This window comes from Mustela nigripes, chromosome 12, assembly GCF_022355385.1.
Source record: "Mustela nigripes isolate SB6536 chromosome 12, MUSNIG.SB6536, whole genome shotgun sequence".
Classification (NCBI taxonomy): Eukaryota; Metazoa; Chordata; class Mammalia; order Carnivora; family Mustelidae; genus Mustela; species Mustela nigripes.
This window is the reverse complement of record NC_081568.1, coordinates 131,943,051-131,957,867: the sequence shown is the minus strand read 5'-3', so window position 1 is coordinate 131,957,867 and position 14,817 is coordinate 131,943,051. Positions and strand designations below refer to the sequence as shown.

At 38.1% G+C, this 14,817-nt stretch overlaps 1 protein-coding gene across 5 annotated transcripts in view; it reads left to right on the top strand.

Annotated features, from left to right (window-relative positions):
• Positions 1-14: 14 nt before the first annotated feature.
• STARD4 (StAR related lipid transfer domain containing 4) overlaps positions 15-14,817 on the top strand; it is a 23,156-nt gene continuing 8,353 nt past the window's right edge. The window contains exons 1-4 of one of the 5 annotated variants that reach the window (XM_059418359.1): positions 15-229; positions 7,747-7,861; positions 8,759-8,808; positions 12,436-12,562. In XM_059418359.1, coding sequence (XP_059274342.1) covers positions 7,757-7,861; positions 8,759-8,808; positions 12,436-12,562 — 282 coding nt within the window. In that variant the 5' untranslated portion in view covers positions 15-229; positions 7,747-7,756. Of the gene's footprint in view, positions 230-7,409; positions 7,482-7,746; positions 7,862-8,537; positions 8,630-8,758; positions 8,809-12,435; positions 12,563-14,817 lie in introns of those variants that run through there. The other 4 variants (XM_059418356.1, XM_059418357.1, XM_059418358.1 and 1 more) reach the window with 4 other exon arrangements.

Below are 14,817 nucleotides of genomic sequence, written 5' to 3'. Positions count from 1 at the left end.
CGGCTGCACCCGGTCTAGCAGGGGACTTGGCTGGGTGATTGGTCCTCTTTCCCTGAAGGGCTTGTGTCTTCCCATTGGCTGCGAGCGGGGCGGCCCGTCACCCATTGGCTTCTGCTGGCCCCGATGGGTGGGGAAACTTGGGGAGTTCTGGAGCCTCAGTGTCGCCGAAAGCTGGGTGTCTGGCACGCGCGGGAGCGCCTACTCGCTTACCACGCCTCGTTCATCTCAGGTAGCCGTGGGTGCAGGCGCGGAGCTGCGGCGGAAGTGAGGCGGCCTGGAGGGAGGGCGTCGGGGGCGTCGGGGAAGCCCTTGCGGGGTGCGTTTTCCCCCGAGCGGCTCCGGCGAGCGGGGCGGGGGAGGCAGGTGGGGAGGTCGGGGGGTGGCGGACGCGGCGTCCCGGCGGGTGCAGACTTCGCCCGCCATCCGCGGAAGGATTCCGGGGCTTGCACCTCGCCTCTCTGCACCGCTCACCAGTTTAAGGACTTGGATGTCTACGAGGCGTCAGTTTCTGCATCCGTTAAGTGGGGAAAGAGTAGTTATAACCTTGCTTCGGCCAGGGTGAAGATTCACTAAGGTGGCGTTCCTTGAGGGGCGCAGTGCTTCCTGGTTCGTAGTAAATGCACTGACGACGCACGGTCCCTCCCATCTTCCCACAGCAAGCGTTGGCTGAGGTGATATTGATAAGAGGCAGCGTTTTCTAGGTTTACTCTCTTCTAGCTTCTGTCCTAAATGTATTAACTCATGTAACTCCTCAATAAATCAGTGTTACCGTTATCCCTAATATGCAGTTAAGAAAGGTTACCTGAGCTATTTTGGGATCCGGAGCCAGGACAAAATGACAGATGGAGTGTGATGTCAGATTTTTTATGTAAAGTCTCTTACAGCTTGTGAGCAACTTCCGGTGTTTTACAGAAGAGACTTTGAGACTCTGAGGGCAGAAGTCCTGAGTTGGAATTCTGTCTGACTCCTTCACTTATTAGCTGTGTGATCTCCAAGTGACTTAATTTCTTTGTTGTTACTCTCTCTGCAAAATAAGGATAATAGGATCAGCTTTGAAGGTTGTGAATTGTGTTGAATGAAATAATACAGTTTAACGTGGCCAGAAAGACTGATCACGTAGTAGATGATCAATAAATGTTAGCTATTATATTAAAAAAAGAATTAGAGCATTAGGAGCTCAAACATGCACTCAGACTTAAAGGTGAAATATCATTAGAATTTAATATTAGAGTTAATATGTTTCATGTTTAAAATAGAACCAATGGCCATCTCCCTGTAATGTAAATTTGTTGAAAATTTGAGATGTATTGGCCAAAGACTATGGTGCTGATAGATGGCCACAAGACAATTTCTGACTTTGGCAGGCTGCTGCCTCTACAATGGTAACCACTGTCCACACTAGTGATCATTCTGAAGACATGAGTATAGAAAACATGAACAAAAGGAAAAAAAATTTAAAAAGAGAATAAAGTAAGGGGGAGAAAATGAAGGTGGACATTACTGAGAACTGAATAATAGGACTGTCAAAAGTATATGGCCTTTTTGAAGGAGCTGCTAGATTCTGATATGATTAAATGGTAATCATTCTCTGAAATGTAAGTGATTGAGTTGGAGAGTTTCCTGATATAGGTCAAGAAAGGGAATGAAAGAATTAGTAAGAGGGAGTCCAGAATAGTATTTAAAACATTTTCCAGGGAGCCTCAGTGACTCAGTTGGTTAAGTGTTTGCCTTCTGCTCAGGTCATGATCCCAGGGTCCGGGGATGGAGTCCTACATCCGGTTCCCTGCTCAGTGGGGAGTCTGCTTCTCTCTTTACCCCTTTCCTGTGCTTGTGATCTCTCTCTCTCACAAATAAATATATAAAATCTTAAAAAAAAAAAAAAAAACCAAAACAAAACAAAAAAACCCAACATTCTCCTTACATTCTCCATAGGTGGAGACTGCAGTAGAGCATATTGTATGATTTCCTTTCAATTAATGGGAGTACTCTGTTTTATTAGGAGAGCATCAAGACCTTGATAATAACCCCAATACTGCTTGCTCCCCAATTCTGGAATATATTTCCAAAGATATGTCACACTTGCCCACATACAGATAGTTTAGACAGTAATCATTATTCTCTTTTGGACTTAATCTTGATGAAAAAAATCCATACAAGAATGAACTGCCTGGTTAAATACTTCATTGGGCTAAAGAGCTCTCTGAGTTTACACTTGTTTCTTCTCCTTTTTTCCTATCTCCTACTCCACTACTCTTAAAAGAGGCTTATTAATAATTTTTAATGTTTTAGCTTTGTTTTAATTCAGAGTTTATTTAAAGGGTGGAATAAGTCAACTTTGAGAACAAAACCTGGATTGCATCCATTTCTGAAGTTCTAGGACTTGGTAGATACTAGATGCTTGGTAAATAAAATAGTAGACTTCCTTGAGAAATTGCTGTATTTAATTATGGCAGTGGAATTTTTAGTCATCCAAAAGCTTAAGGATGATTGGTGTAAACAGGCTCTTCTTTGATACTTTGAGGCCTTCCATAAGTGAGCCTAGTAGCTCACTGTCTACCTATTTTTCCTACTTTTATTTACTGGGTTCCTACTGCATGCCAGACATAGGAGTATAACATTGACTAAGTCACATTTACTGCCACAAAAGTTTTATAGTTAAATTGGAAAAGATGATAAGTGAATAAGTACAGAGTTGTTTTGAGAAACATTGGTGGGGTCAGGGGAAGCTAACCTAGTCTTTAGGGGAGTCCAAGAAAGAAGAGTAGAAATTAGGCAGTGACGCTCAGCCAGATCACAAAAGGGCCCATAAGCCATTTCAAGGAGTTTGGACTTCATAGTGATCAGTAAGAGGGAGTGATTACTAAGGTAAGCATCTTAAAGATCCAGATTCTCATCTTTATAGGTAGTTTTTATTGCTTACACTTGTGTAATGGATTTATACAAAGATAACATCGTCTGTGATAATAGCATTTTTACATTTCATCTTTGATGAAATATCTTACCTATCAACCACAGGAACCTGGCAGGCAACCTTTGGATTTAAAGAATACTGTTTAATCATAATGATCCTAGCAATAGATAAGTTAGCTTTTCAAGTCTTCTCTAAGAATTTGTGCTAGTTTATAACATATCCTTGATTAAGGTCATTGTACCAGCTATCAAGTTGGCAGTCTCTTGAGGAGAAATGGGATACTTTCCTGACTGCCACACTGCTTGAATGATCTTAATCGATGGGTGGATTCTATATTTATTATATATTTTGCATCACTTACATCACTTACATAGATCCTAAATTCTATTTTATTGAATTTTCTGTATATACTTTCCCATGTTTCCCATATTTGGCGATATACCACCCCCAAATATGCCATTTTGGAATAAGGATTATTTTGAACTGAAGGCAATTCAGCAGCAAATGCAGAAAGAGCTGTTTTCCCTCCCTCTACTACTTAAAAGTAGAGCATAAATTTCCCTTTGTGAAGGTCTTCCCTCTCCTCTCCTATACTAAGAAGAGAACAACTCATCACTGGAGGTAGAGCTGGCACCAGGATTGTCTGAACAAACAACCTTTACTACAATAACCTTTCTTTTCTACTAACTTTCTCATAATTCACCACCCTTAGAAGCCCAAATCCCTTTTCTTTGTCTTGTCACTTTTCCACAAGTTATTACCTTTTGTTAGAATGGGGTATAAGCCCTAAGTCTAAGTGCTTTTTTTTGAGTCTCCATTTCCTTCTTTTTTGTGAAGGCCTCTATGTATATAAAAAATGAAATATTAACAGCAAATAAAATTTGTGTGTCTTCTGTACTGTTAATATACCTTCTTTCAGTTTAATTTGCAGGTCCCAGAGACAGAACCTAAGAGAATAGAGAAAAAGGTTTTTTTCTTCCCCTACATTTCTGTATCATCTTGTTTATCATTTTTAATAGCTTGTATGCTTTGTTCTACGCTATTTAAATACTGACTACAATAGTGATTTATTTCTGTCATCTTTAGTTTTTAGATAGTGTTTTTCAACCCTGGCTGAATAACAAAATGATCGGCGAGGCTTTTTATAGAACCTAGATTTTTGGGGCCTACTCCACTGAATCACACTATCTGGCAATGGGACCTGATATCTAACATCTAAAAACAGTGTCACAAAAAGCCCAGAGGCAGATAGAAGTTAAAATGGTAAAGACAAATCTTATTCAAGAACTATTGAAATAGGGGAAAAGATAACTCAGTATAGAATTGTACCCTGTCCGGAAATGCTTGGGTGGCTCAGATGGTTAAGCCTCCAACTCTTGGTTTTGGCTCAGGTCATGATGTTGTAGTCATGGGGATCTAGCCCTTTGTCAGGCTCCATGCTCAGCATGGAGTCTGCTTTGGATATTCTCTCTCCCTCTGCTACCCACCCTGCTCTCTCTCAAATAAATAAACAAAATCCTAAAAAAAAAAGAAAGAAAGAAAGAAAATTACATTCCATTCTGAATACAACAAAGACAGTGGGGATTTGTAGCCAAGGAGCAGGATAGGTGTCAATGGATAGGAAATTGCTAAGAGGAAACATTAGGGGTAAGGGTTCTCGCTAAATTGACTTAGGATTCTTGCTGAATGCAGAGCAGCATGATGAGATCAAGGGTAGGATGAGGAATTTTTGAGGGTGTTTCAGTAAGCTAGCTCAGCAGATTTCTTGCTAAAACTGAACTTAGGAAGCCAAGGATAAGCCCAAGAACAAGGCCTGGTCAAAAAGAGGACTCAGAAGAGTCCTCTGAGGAAGGGAAGGGAATCTTTGTCAACAGCTACAACTACTACAAAATATGACAAAGGGGATTCTGATGTATGCATCTGTAGGTGAGAATTACAGCCTTTTTCACATAGAAGTTTGAGGCTTGACATTTCATTTAGGTCTTTTCTTGATTTCCTATTTAGTAGTAACTTGATGGTTCTGTAAATCATGCAGCTTTTCCCCAGAAGCTTTTTCTGTATTCTTTTACTGGAGTGCACCAAGGAACCTAAAGTACACAAAATCAAGACCAAATAATTCTTGCTTTGAAGTGAACACACTTCACCAAATATTAAGGGCCTTTTGTGTTCCAGGCAATGTTTTAGTAGGTAGGAATATTGTGCTAAACAAGGCAGTCAAAGGCTCATGCTCTATTAGGTAGGAATGTGATGGTAAAAGGGTAGAATACAGTATACCAATAAAAAAAAAAACAAGCTAATTTTAGATTATGATAAGCACTGTGAAGAAAATAAAAGAAGGATGTAATGGAGACTTGGAGATGGCTTTATTAAGATAGGTTTAAAGTGAAATTGTCATTTCAAGTTGTTATTAGTCATGCTCAGATTTGGGATCTAATAATCCAGGCAGAGGAAATAGCAAGAACAAAGCCCAGAGTCAGTGACAAGGTTGGCCTATTTGAGGGGCAGAAAGAAAATAAGTAGGACAATAATATTCTAGGCAATGAGACCTGGTGGTGTGAATAGGAATCTCTTAATTTCTTTTAAGGGTGATTCCGAGGCTTTGTCTTTGAGTCACTGGCTCAATTCCATTTTATTTATTTATTTATTTATTTATTTATTTATTTATTTTTAAGATTTTATTTATTTCTTTGATAGAGATCACAAGTAGGCAGAGAGGCAGGCAGAGAGAGAGGAGGAAGCAGGCTCCCCGCTGAGCAGAGAGCCCCATGTGGGGCTCAATCCCAGGACCCTGGGATCAGGACCTGAGCCAAAGGCAGAGGCTTTAACCCACTGAGCCACCCAGGCGCCCCTCAGTTCCATTTTAAAAGGAAATGGTTGAGGGGTGCCTGGGCAGCTCAGTGGGCTAAGCCTCTGCCTTCAATTCGGGTCATGATCTCTGGGTCCTGGGATTGAGCCCCACTTCGGGCTCTTTGCTCCGTGGGGAGCCTGTTTCCCCCTCTCTCTTCTACCTTTCTCTCTGCCTACTTCTGATCTCTCTCTCTGTCAAATAAATAAATAAAATCTTTAAAATAAAAAAAGAAAGAAAGAAATGGTTGTGGCCTAGGTGGCTCAGTCAGTTCAGTATCTGACCCTTGATCTCAACTCAGATCCTGATTTTAGAGTCCTGAGTTCAAGCCCCGTGTTGGGCTCTATGCTGGGTGTGGAGCCCATATTAAAAAATAAATAAATAAAAATAAAGTAAAATACAAGTAAATTGTTAAGATGGGGAAGACTGAGTAAAATTAAGGGAAGCCTAGGGTGATAGCCATTAGAATGAAGCTCTAACTAGGCTTCTGGATCTGAGACTTTGGAGTCCTGTTTCTCTGCCCATTTCCCCTTTTCTCCAGTCTTTCCATATTTCAGACTCAAGATAACCAGAGTTTTTACATGCTTGCATGTTGATCAGAGGCTCCCAGAGCAATTAGTCCAAAAGAAACCTGCAAAACCTGCATGGACTTTTCTAACCCAGCCTAAGAAGTCATGCAGTCACAGACTACCTCTTGAGGGGAAGTATCAAGAATTTGCAGCAATGTTTTAAAACTGTCACATTACAGAAGGCTTCATTATATTGTTTATTATCTTTAAGGTTAAAAATCATCTCGGGTGCCTCGGTGGCTCAGTGGGTTAAAGGCTCTGCCTTCGGCTCAGGTCATGATCCTGGGGTCCTGGGATCGAGCCCCATGTCAGGCTCTCTGCTTAGCAGGGAGTCTGCTTCCCTTGCTTTCTCTCTGCCTGCCTCTCTGCCTGCTTATGATCTCTGTCTGTCAAATAAATAAATAAAGTCTTTAAATAAAAGGTCAACAATCATTTCTTTTTAGAAACAATGTTGAAAAGTAGCTTATCTTTGGAATTAGGTACAATATAGTGCTGTTCTTTTTTTATATGGTTAAAATTATTGCCTTAAAATTATGAACCATTTGTTTATATGGTACTGATCGTTCTAAAAGTCTTCATATGACTTCCTTATGCAGATACCTTACTAAATCTTACAGCATCAAATGAAATAAAATATTGAAAATGGTGCAGTTCTTCAAACTTTTAAACTTGTTCAGAATTCTGTAACCCTAACCTGAAAGAATGTGTGAACAGGTTTCTAGTTGTTCTTGTCATTAATTTTCTAGAATGAGTCCTAAATTTGTTGGTTGTTAAGTTAAAAAATTTAATGCCTGAAACTCCAAAGAATTTGTAAAAGAATTTATTCCTTGTGTATTTATTATTGTAGTTTGGAAACAGCAGTATTTTTTCTTTAAGTCATCTAGAATTCTAAAATGTATTTCTTTTTATTATATTCCTTTTGAAAGGGAATGAGGATTGTAGTTTTTTTTTTTTTGAAGATTTTATTTATTTATTTGACAGACAGAGATCACAAGTAGGCAGAGAAGCTGGCAGAGAGAGAAGGGGAAGCAGGCTCCCCGCTGAGCAGAGAGCCCGTTGCAGGGCTCAATCCCAGGATCCTGGGATCATGACCTGAGCTGAAGGCAGAGGCTTTAACCCACTGAGCCACCCAGGCGCCCCTGTAGTTTATTTTTATGTGAGTAATTTTAGTAACTTTAAATGTGTGATGCTCATCCTTGGCTTGGTGTTACTCATCTTGGGAACTTTTAGGGGAAAAAAAAAAAACCTATGCCCTAGCCCTACTCTCAGAGATTCTGATTAGTTGATTGGGAGTGGGATTCAGGTATAAGTATCTTTTATGGCTCCCCAGTTGATTCACTTATGAAGCCAGATTTGAGACTCAGTGATCTATTGCTTCAAATTGTGGTATTTGCTGATGCTAATCTTTGTCTTTGTAACAGAAGAAAAAAAATGGAAGGCCTGCCTGATGCTACTGCTTTTGCCACTAGACTTAAGAACACTCTCATACAGTATCATAGCATTGAAGATGATAAGTGGCGAGTTGCCAAGAAAACGGTAAATTATTTAAATTACCTCTTATGGTATTTATCTTTTATCCAGTGAGTTGGTTGATGACTTTCAAAATGCTAAAGGAAAATGGGGACCATACTTTGGGTGGATGGCAGGATAAATAATTAAGCTAATAAAACTGGTGGTTTGACATCTACCAAGGCAAAACAGTAATCCTCTTCTGCTTTCATTACTTCTTTAGATATTGGACATGAGAATAGACTGGCAACAGGAGCCTAAAGAATAGCTTCTAAAGTCAACATATAAAATGTAACAGGTATTGATAGTTTGAAATAGTTTCAGATACTTCAACAAGCCTGTGAGGGTGGCCAATTATTATTCTTTTCTATTGGTATAACTGGTCCAAACTATCACGTGGCTGCATGTTGACAGAGCCAACCCTGGAACCCAGGACTCTTCAGTGTAGTACTCTAGCTAGTCTGATATTCAGAATTTCTTGGGAAATAATTAGAAAAAAGATGGACGGATGAATTCAAGGTAGCACTGTCATTATGGATGTGAATTGTTTGATTTTAAAAAAGATACAAGCAAGTTCAGAATGAAATATTTACCATTCCTCTTGTCTTGGGCCAAATGTGTCCGTAACGGTAAATAGATAAGATTAGAGTGAGCAAATAATAATGGCTGGTGAGGATCTTAACAAGGTTTGCATCTCATTAAGTGACTGAAAAATCTCTTTCGGACGTCTGTACTTCAAGCAAAATGTGAAGAACTTTAGGATACAGAAGAAATTCGAATATGGATCAATTGATGGTATAAGTGACTTTTATGTATCTCTAAATGCAAAGACTGATGCTGTAGAATTTGAAATTGTCAGTTTTATATCCAGAGTTCCACCTAAGTAATGATTTATGCCCTTAAACTATTTTTTTATTTTTCTAGAAAGATGTAACAATTTGGAGAAAACCTTCAGAAGAATTTAATGGATACCTGTAAGTAAACTCTTGTAGTTTTAGGTAGCTCTTAAGACATTGCCAGACTTCATATATATATAAATGATCACTAAATCATCATTGCCACTAAAATTTGGCTTTTAAAGATTTTAAACTTTCTGAGAAGCATATCACGAATTTAAAGACTTTAAAGTGTCCATATTCCTTGTGGACTGAGTTGGTAGTAAGGGAAATCATAAATAATGATATCAAATAGCCAATAAAAATCTTAATTTCTTAGCATAGTGTATAAACCTTTCTAGTATTCTTCTATATTTACTCAGTGCTATAGCATACTTGAAGAATTTATCTTAGGGCCACCTGGGTGGCTCAGTTGGTTGAGTGGCTGTCTTTGGCAAAGGTCATGATCCCGGGATCCTGGAATCAAGTCCTGCATTGGCTCCCTGCTCAGCAAGGAGTTTGTTTCTCTGTTTCTCCCTTCTCTCTGCTGCTGCTGCTTCTTGTGCTTGCTAAATAAATAAAATCTTAAAAAAAAAAAAAAAGAATTTGTCTTAAAGAAATCATAAGGAAGTTAATAAATACATATCTCTTTCATCACAGCATTACTTATAATATTAAAAATTACAAACAACTTGAATAATCAATAGTCATAAAATGGTTAAATTTTGAAACATGATATTTTACACTCTTTAAAAACTGTGTTTTCAAATATTAGTTTAAAACACAAGAAAATCCTCAAGATGTAAAATGAGTAAAGCAGGATATGAAACTGCATGTAGCAGAATTGTGAGTTGACTTTAATTTTTATATATTAGAATGTTTTTACTTAACACCAAATACATACCTCTAGATGCCTGTTTTATAGGTGATTTCTATTTCCATTTTTGATATTTGTATATAGGTGAACACGAATTTATGCTTTTTACCAGAAAATTAATATTGTTTTTTAAAGCCAGTAGAGACTGTTGCCTTGTATAATTGGAGTGGAATGTTTATATCTTTGGGACTCTCAGTCCTTTTAAAAATGAAACTGTGGGTTCCACTTACTGTATGTTCTCAAATATAATACCAAAGATAGCATTTCCAGAAAGATGAGTTATACAATATTTATGATGAGGGTGAGGAAACTAGAGTTGTGGATTAAGCATTGTAAGCAAGTGTGAAGTTAATCCTTTAGATCACTGATTGGCAGTGGGGGTTGAAAAGCACAAAATGTGCCCAGGGAGCATAATGCTTGGTAATTTGAGAGGACTTCATTGAAGGCTTACTTAGTGTATGAACCGAGCTTTAAAGGAAGAATGGGTTGTTTCTTAGGGAACGAAGGACTGATTCATATTCCAGGCAGAGGGGATTGCATCTATTACATAAACACAGATGGGAAACACTCTAAGGAGTTTGTTTAGGAAAGTAGAAGTGATGTTTGTATAGCTGGAGCATAAAGTATGAGGGTAGGGAGAGCATATGTCTATAGGATTTTTGAATTCTGAAGTAAGGAATTCAATATTGTGCTTACCTTTGCTCAATCCTTACTCCCACCGCCCAGGTCCTCAAAGATTTTGAACTTAATCTGGTAGCACTGTGAAAAATGGAAATGATTGCATGGAGAGTTTAGAGAAGAGGTCTTACACTCAGAGTCTATGGCTAGCTTCTTGAAGTTTCCTCAAGATCATAAACATAATTTTGTATCAATGTTATATTCCTGGGAAGAGATCTTTGGTTTTTTGGTTTTTGGTTTTTGGTTTTTGTTTTTGTTTTCAGAAGCTTAAAGAGATGTGGTCCAAAGAGCTAGAAATGGTTGCAGTGTTGAGCTGGACACAGAGTGCCCAAACTCAGGACATAGTATGGGAGTCGAAAAGAGGAAGTGAATGTGAAAGGGATCTAGTGGTGGTGGTGGTGATAATAACTAACATTCATTGAGAGCCAGATATTGTTCTAAGCACTTTACATTTACGAAGTCATTTTGATAAAACATGGTGACTTTTGTTCTGACTTTTGAAATAGGATCAAGAGAAAAAGAACTGTTAAAAGTTGAATCCCAGATGTCTAATTTGGGATTCATTTTTGTTGCCCTATTCCCACCCTCCACCCCAAGTCAGAGAACACAGGAGGGAAGATCAGATTTAGGATGGGGGAGATCATGTAAGTTTGAGCTGGAAATACTTGCAAAATGATAAAACAGCTTCAGATGCTTTAAAAAAACTTTTAAAAAGACCTGCCCAAAATGTTGCTGATATAGTTAAAGCTAATCTATCTCTCCATTTCTTCTTTTTTCTTTCCTCCCCAGAGGTAATTACTATCTCAAAGTGTGTATTCCTTTTTTATGCTTTGACCACATATGTGTGTGTGTGTGTTTCCTTTAGTAATTTGCTTTTGATTTTTTTCCATTTAATACAGTGTTTTCTTCAGGATTTAGCCAGGTTGTTACATTTGGATCTATTCTTTCACGTTCATATGAAAATGTATTTACCTGTGTTTGTAAATTTTTAGGTTGTTGACAATTCTTCCTTATAAAATAACAGTGCTATAGTAAACTTCTTTAGTGTATGTCTCCTTCAACACATGTGTGATTTTCTTTGGGTATGCTTCATTCAACTACACTAGACATTGCAAATTATTTGCTCTCTAACGTGGTGGTAGCGGTTTGAGAGCTCTCATTCCCTTCCATTCAACACTTGTTATGTTTTTACTCTGCCAATTTCAGGGGTATGAGACCGGATCTTGTTAGTATTTACTTGAGTACAAGTGAAGTTGAGCATCTTTCCTTAATTTATTGATATTTCTGGTCAATCTTAACATATCTTTTGTACTTATTTTCTTTTTCTCATTGGTTTATAGGAATTAATTATGTATACTATAGAATAATTATGTCTGTTTATATGTGTTACACATTCGTTCTTCCAGTCTATGGCTGGTTTTTGAAGAAATTACTTACACTGTCATTTGTAGTATGCAAATTTTTAATTTTAACTGTCCTGTATTATTTGTATTTTTGTTTGTTTTATGTATTTAAGAACTCCCCCTGTATCCTAAGGTCACAAAGATGTATTTTTCTCAAAGCTTTAAATTTTATGTAGTGGTCTTTAGTCTGTCTGGAAGTAATTGTTTTGAATGGTGTCAAATAGTGATTCAGTTTTTAATTTCTCTATTAGTATAAGTATTGAATCAAAGTGCCATTTATGGAATAATACATCCTTTCCCCACTGATACATAATGCCACCTCTAAAATATGTCAAGTTCTGATATTATTCATGAGTCATTCTTCTGTGTGCTATTCCTGGATGACCTATTTTGCTGTTCCTGTAAAAAAGTTTTTGAAAGTCAGAGTAAAAATATGTGTATACTAGTAACATCTTAGAGCCTGAGAAAAGAATTGCATACAGGATAAATGAAGCACGAGTGTTGTATGGACTGTTTTCAGTTACACTGTAACATGAAGGTACTTTCCTATGTTCATTTAATTTAGACTTCAGATCACTTGTTAGATTTGAGGGCAAAGAGTACATTCTGATAAAATAATTGATATAACTTACCAGAAAAACTTTTGGGATTTACTCCCTTTATAAAAATTTTATTAACTTTTCCTTTTTTTGAAGTTAGCTCTGAACTATGAGGACATACTGAAATTTTTCTTTCTAACAGCATCTGACCTTAATATTTTTTCTCCAGTTTCAAAGCCCAAGGTGTTATAGAAGACAGCGTCAATAGTGTCATAGACCATATACGCCCAGGTCCCTGTCGTTTGGATTGGGATAGCTTAATGACTTCAATGGATATTTTGGAACACTTTGAGGAGGTATTTATTGAGAAACATTACTTCAGATTTTGTGTGTGTGCCTGTAAGAGAGAGCATGTGAGTGTGAGTATGGGCACCCACTTGTATTCATTGATTGGAGAGTAAGTAATCATGGCAGAAATCTCAAAGGGGAATCCTTGCTGCCTTTTAAAAAGCTTGAGCTTTCTCATATTAACTAATGAGTATTAGTCAGAACTGAGTTTGTTTTCCACAGTAGCGCTACCCTTGCTGCTTAAGAAAACTGCCAGCATCTTTAATTATAAAACTGAACTTGAGGGGCGCCTGGGTGGCTTAGTGGGTTGAGCCTTTGCCTTTGGCTCAGGTCATGATCCCAGGGTTCCTGGGATGGATTCCGCATTGGGCTTTCTGCTCAGCAGGGAGCCTGCTTCCCCTTCTCTCTCTGCCTGCCTCTCTGCCTACTTGTGATCTCCCTCTGTCAAATAAATAAGTAAAATCTGAAATCTAAAATTCTAAAGACAACACCATCATATGCAGGTTTCTAGGTAATCATATGTAGTTTTTCCCACTAATGTTAAGCCAAAATCAAAGACCAAAGATAAAAATGCAACCTTAGGCATTAGAGGATGATGTAACCAAAGTGGTTTTTTTTTTTTCTATTTGTTTCTATTTTTCTATTTTTGTTAATTCATTCTTCCCATGTTTGAATTTCTTTATTGAAACATTTGGTGTTTTAGTCCAGATATTTGTGGATTTGATGCTAAACACCTGTAGTCTACACCACTTACTTCCATGTTGAATACCATATAGGATACAAAGCCACTGCATTGAGTTAGAGATTTGATACTGGGTAACTTACCTCTTTGTATTTTGGTCATATACCTTATTCATGCCCATAAAATGGCAGTGAGATTTAGAATAGAGATCAAAACCTGTCAGCATTGCTGTAAGAATTATTATTATTTTTTCGTGTGTGTGTGTGGTTCAGTCTTTTTTTTTTTTTAATTTATTTTTTATTTTCAGCATAACAGTATTCATTATTTTTTGCACCACACCCAGGGCTCCATGCAATCCGTGCCCTCTATAATACCCACCACCTGGTACCCCGACCTCCCACCCCCCGCCCCTTCAAAACCCTCAGATTGTTTTTCAGAGTCCATAGTCTCTCATGGTTCACCTCCCCTTCCAATTTCCCCCTACTACCTTCTCCTCTCTAACTCCCCATGTCCTCCATGCTATTTGTTATGCTCCACAAATAAGTGAAACCATATGATAATTGACTCTCTCTGCTTGACTTATTTCACTCAGCATAATCTCTTGCAGTCCTGTCCATGTTGCTACAAAAGTTGGGTATTCGTCCTTTCTGATGGAGGCATAATACTCCATAGTGTATATGGACCACATCTTCCTTATCCATTAGTCCACTGAAGGGCATCTTGGTTCTTTCCACAGTTTGGCAACCATGGCCATTGCTGCTATAAACATTGGGGTACAGATGGCCCTTCTTTTCACGACATCTGTATCTTTGGGGTAAATACCCACGAGTGCAATGGCAGGGTCATAGGGAAGTTCTATTTTTAATTTCTTGAGGAATCTCCACACTGTTCTCCAAAGAGGCTGCACCAACTTGCATTCCCACCAACAGTGTAAGAGGGTTCCCCTTTCTCCACATCCCCTCCAACACATGTTGTTTCCTGTTTTGTTAATTTTGGCCATTCTAACTTGTGTAAGGTGATATCTCAATGTGTTTTTAATTTGAATCTCCCTGAGGGCTAATGATGATGAACATTTTTTCATGTGTCTGATAGCCATTTGTATGTCTTCATTGGAGAAGTGTCTGTCCATATCTTCTGCCCATTTTTTGATGTGATTGTCTGTTTTGTGTGTGTTGAATTTGAGGAGTTCATTATAGATCCTGGATATCAATCTTTTGTCTGTACTGTTACTTGCAAATATCTTTTCCCATTCCATGGGTTGCCTCTTTGTTTTCTTGACTGTTTCCTTGGCTGTGCAGAAGCTTTTTGATTTTGATGAAGTCCCAAAAGTTCATCTTTGCTTTTGTTTCCTTTGCCTTTGGAGACATATCTTGAAAGAAGTTGCTGTGGCTGATATCGAAGAGATTACTGCCTATGTTCTCCTCTAGGATTCTGATGGATTCCTGTCTCATGTTGAGGTCTTTAATCCATTTTGAGTTTATCTTTGTGTACGGTGTAAGAGAATGGTCGAGTTTCATTCTTCTACATATAGCTGCCCAGTTTTCCCAGCACCATTTATTGAAGAGACTGTCTTTTTTCCAC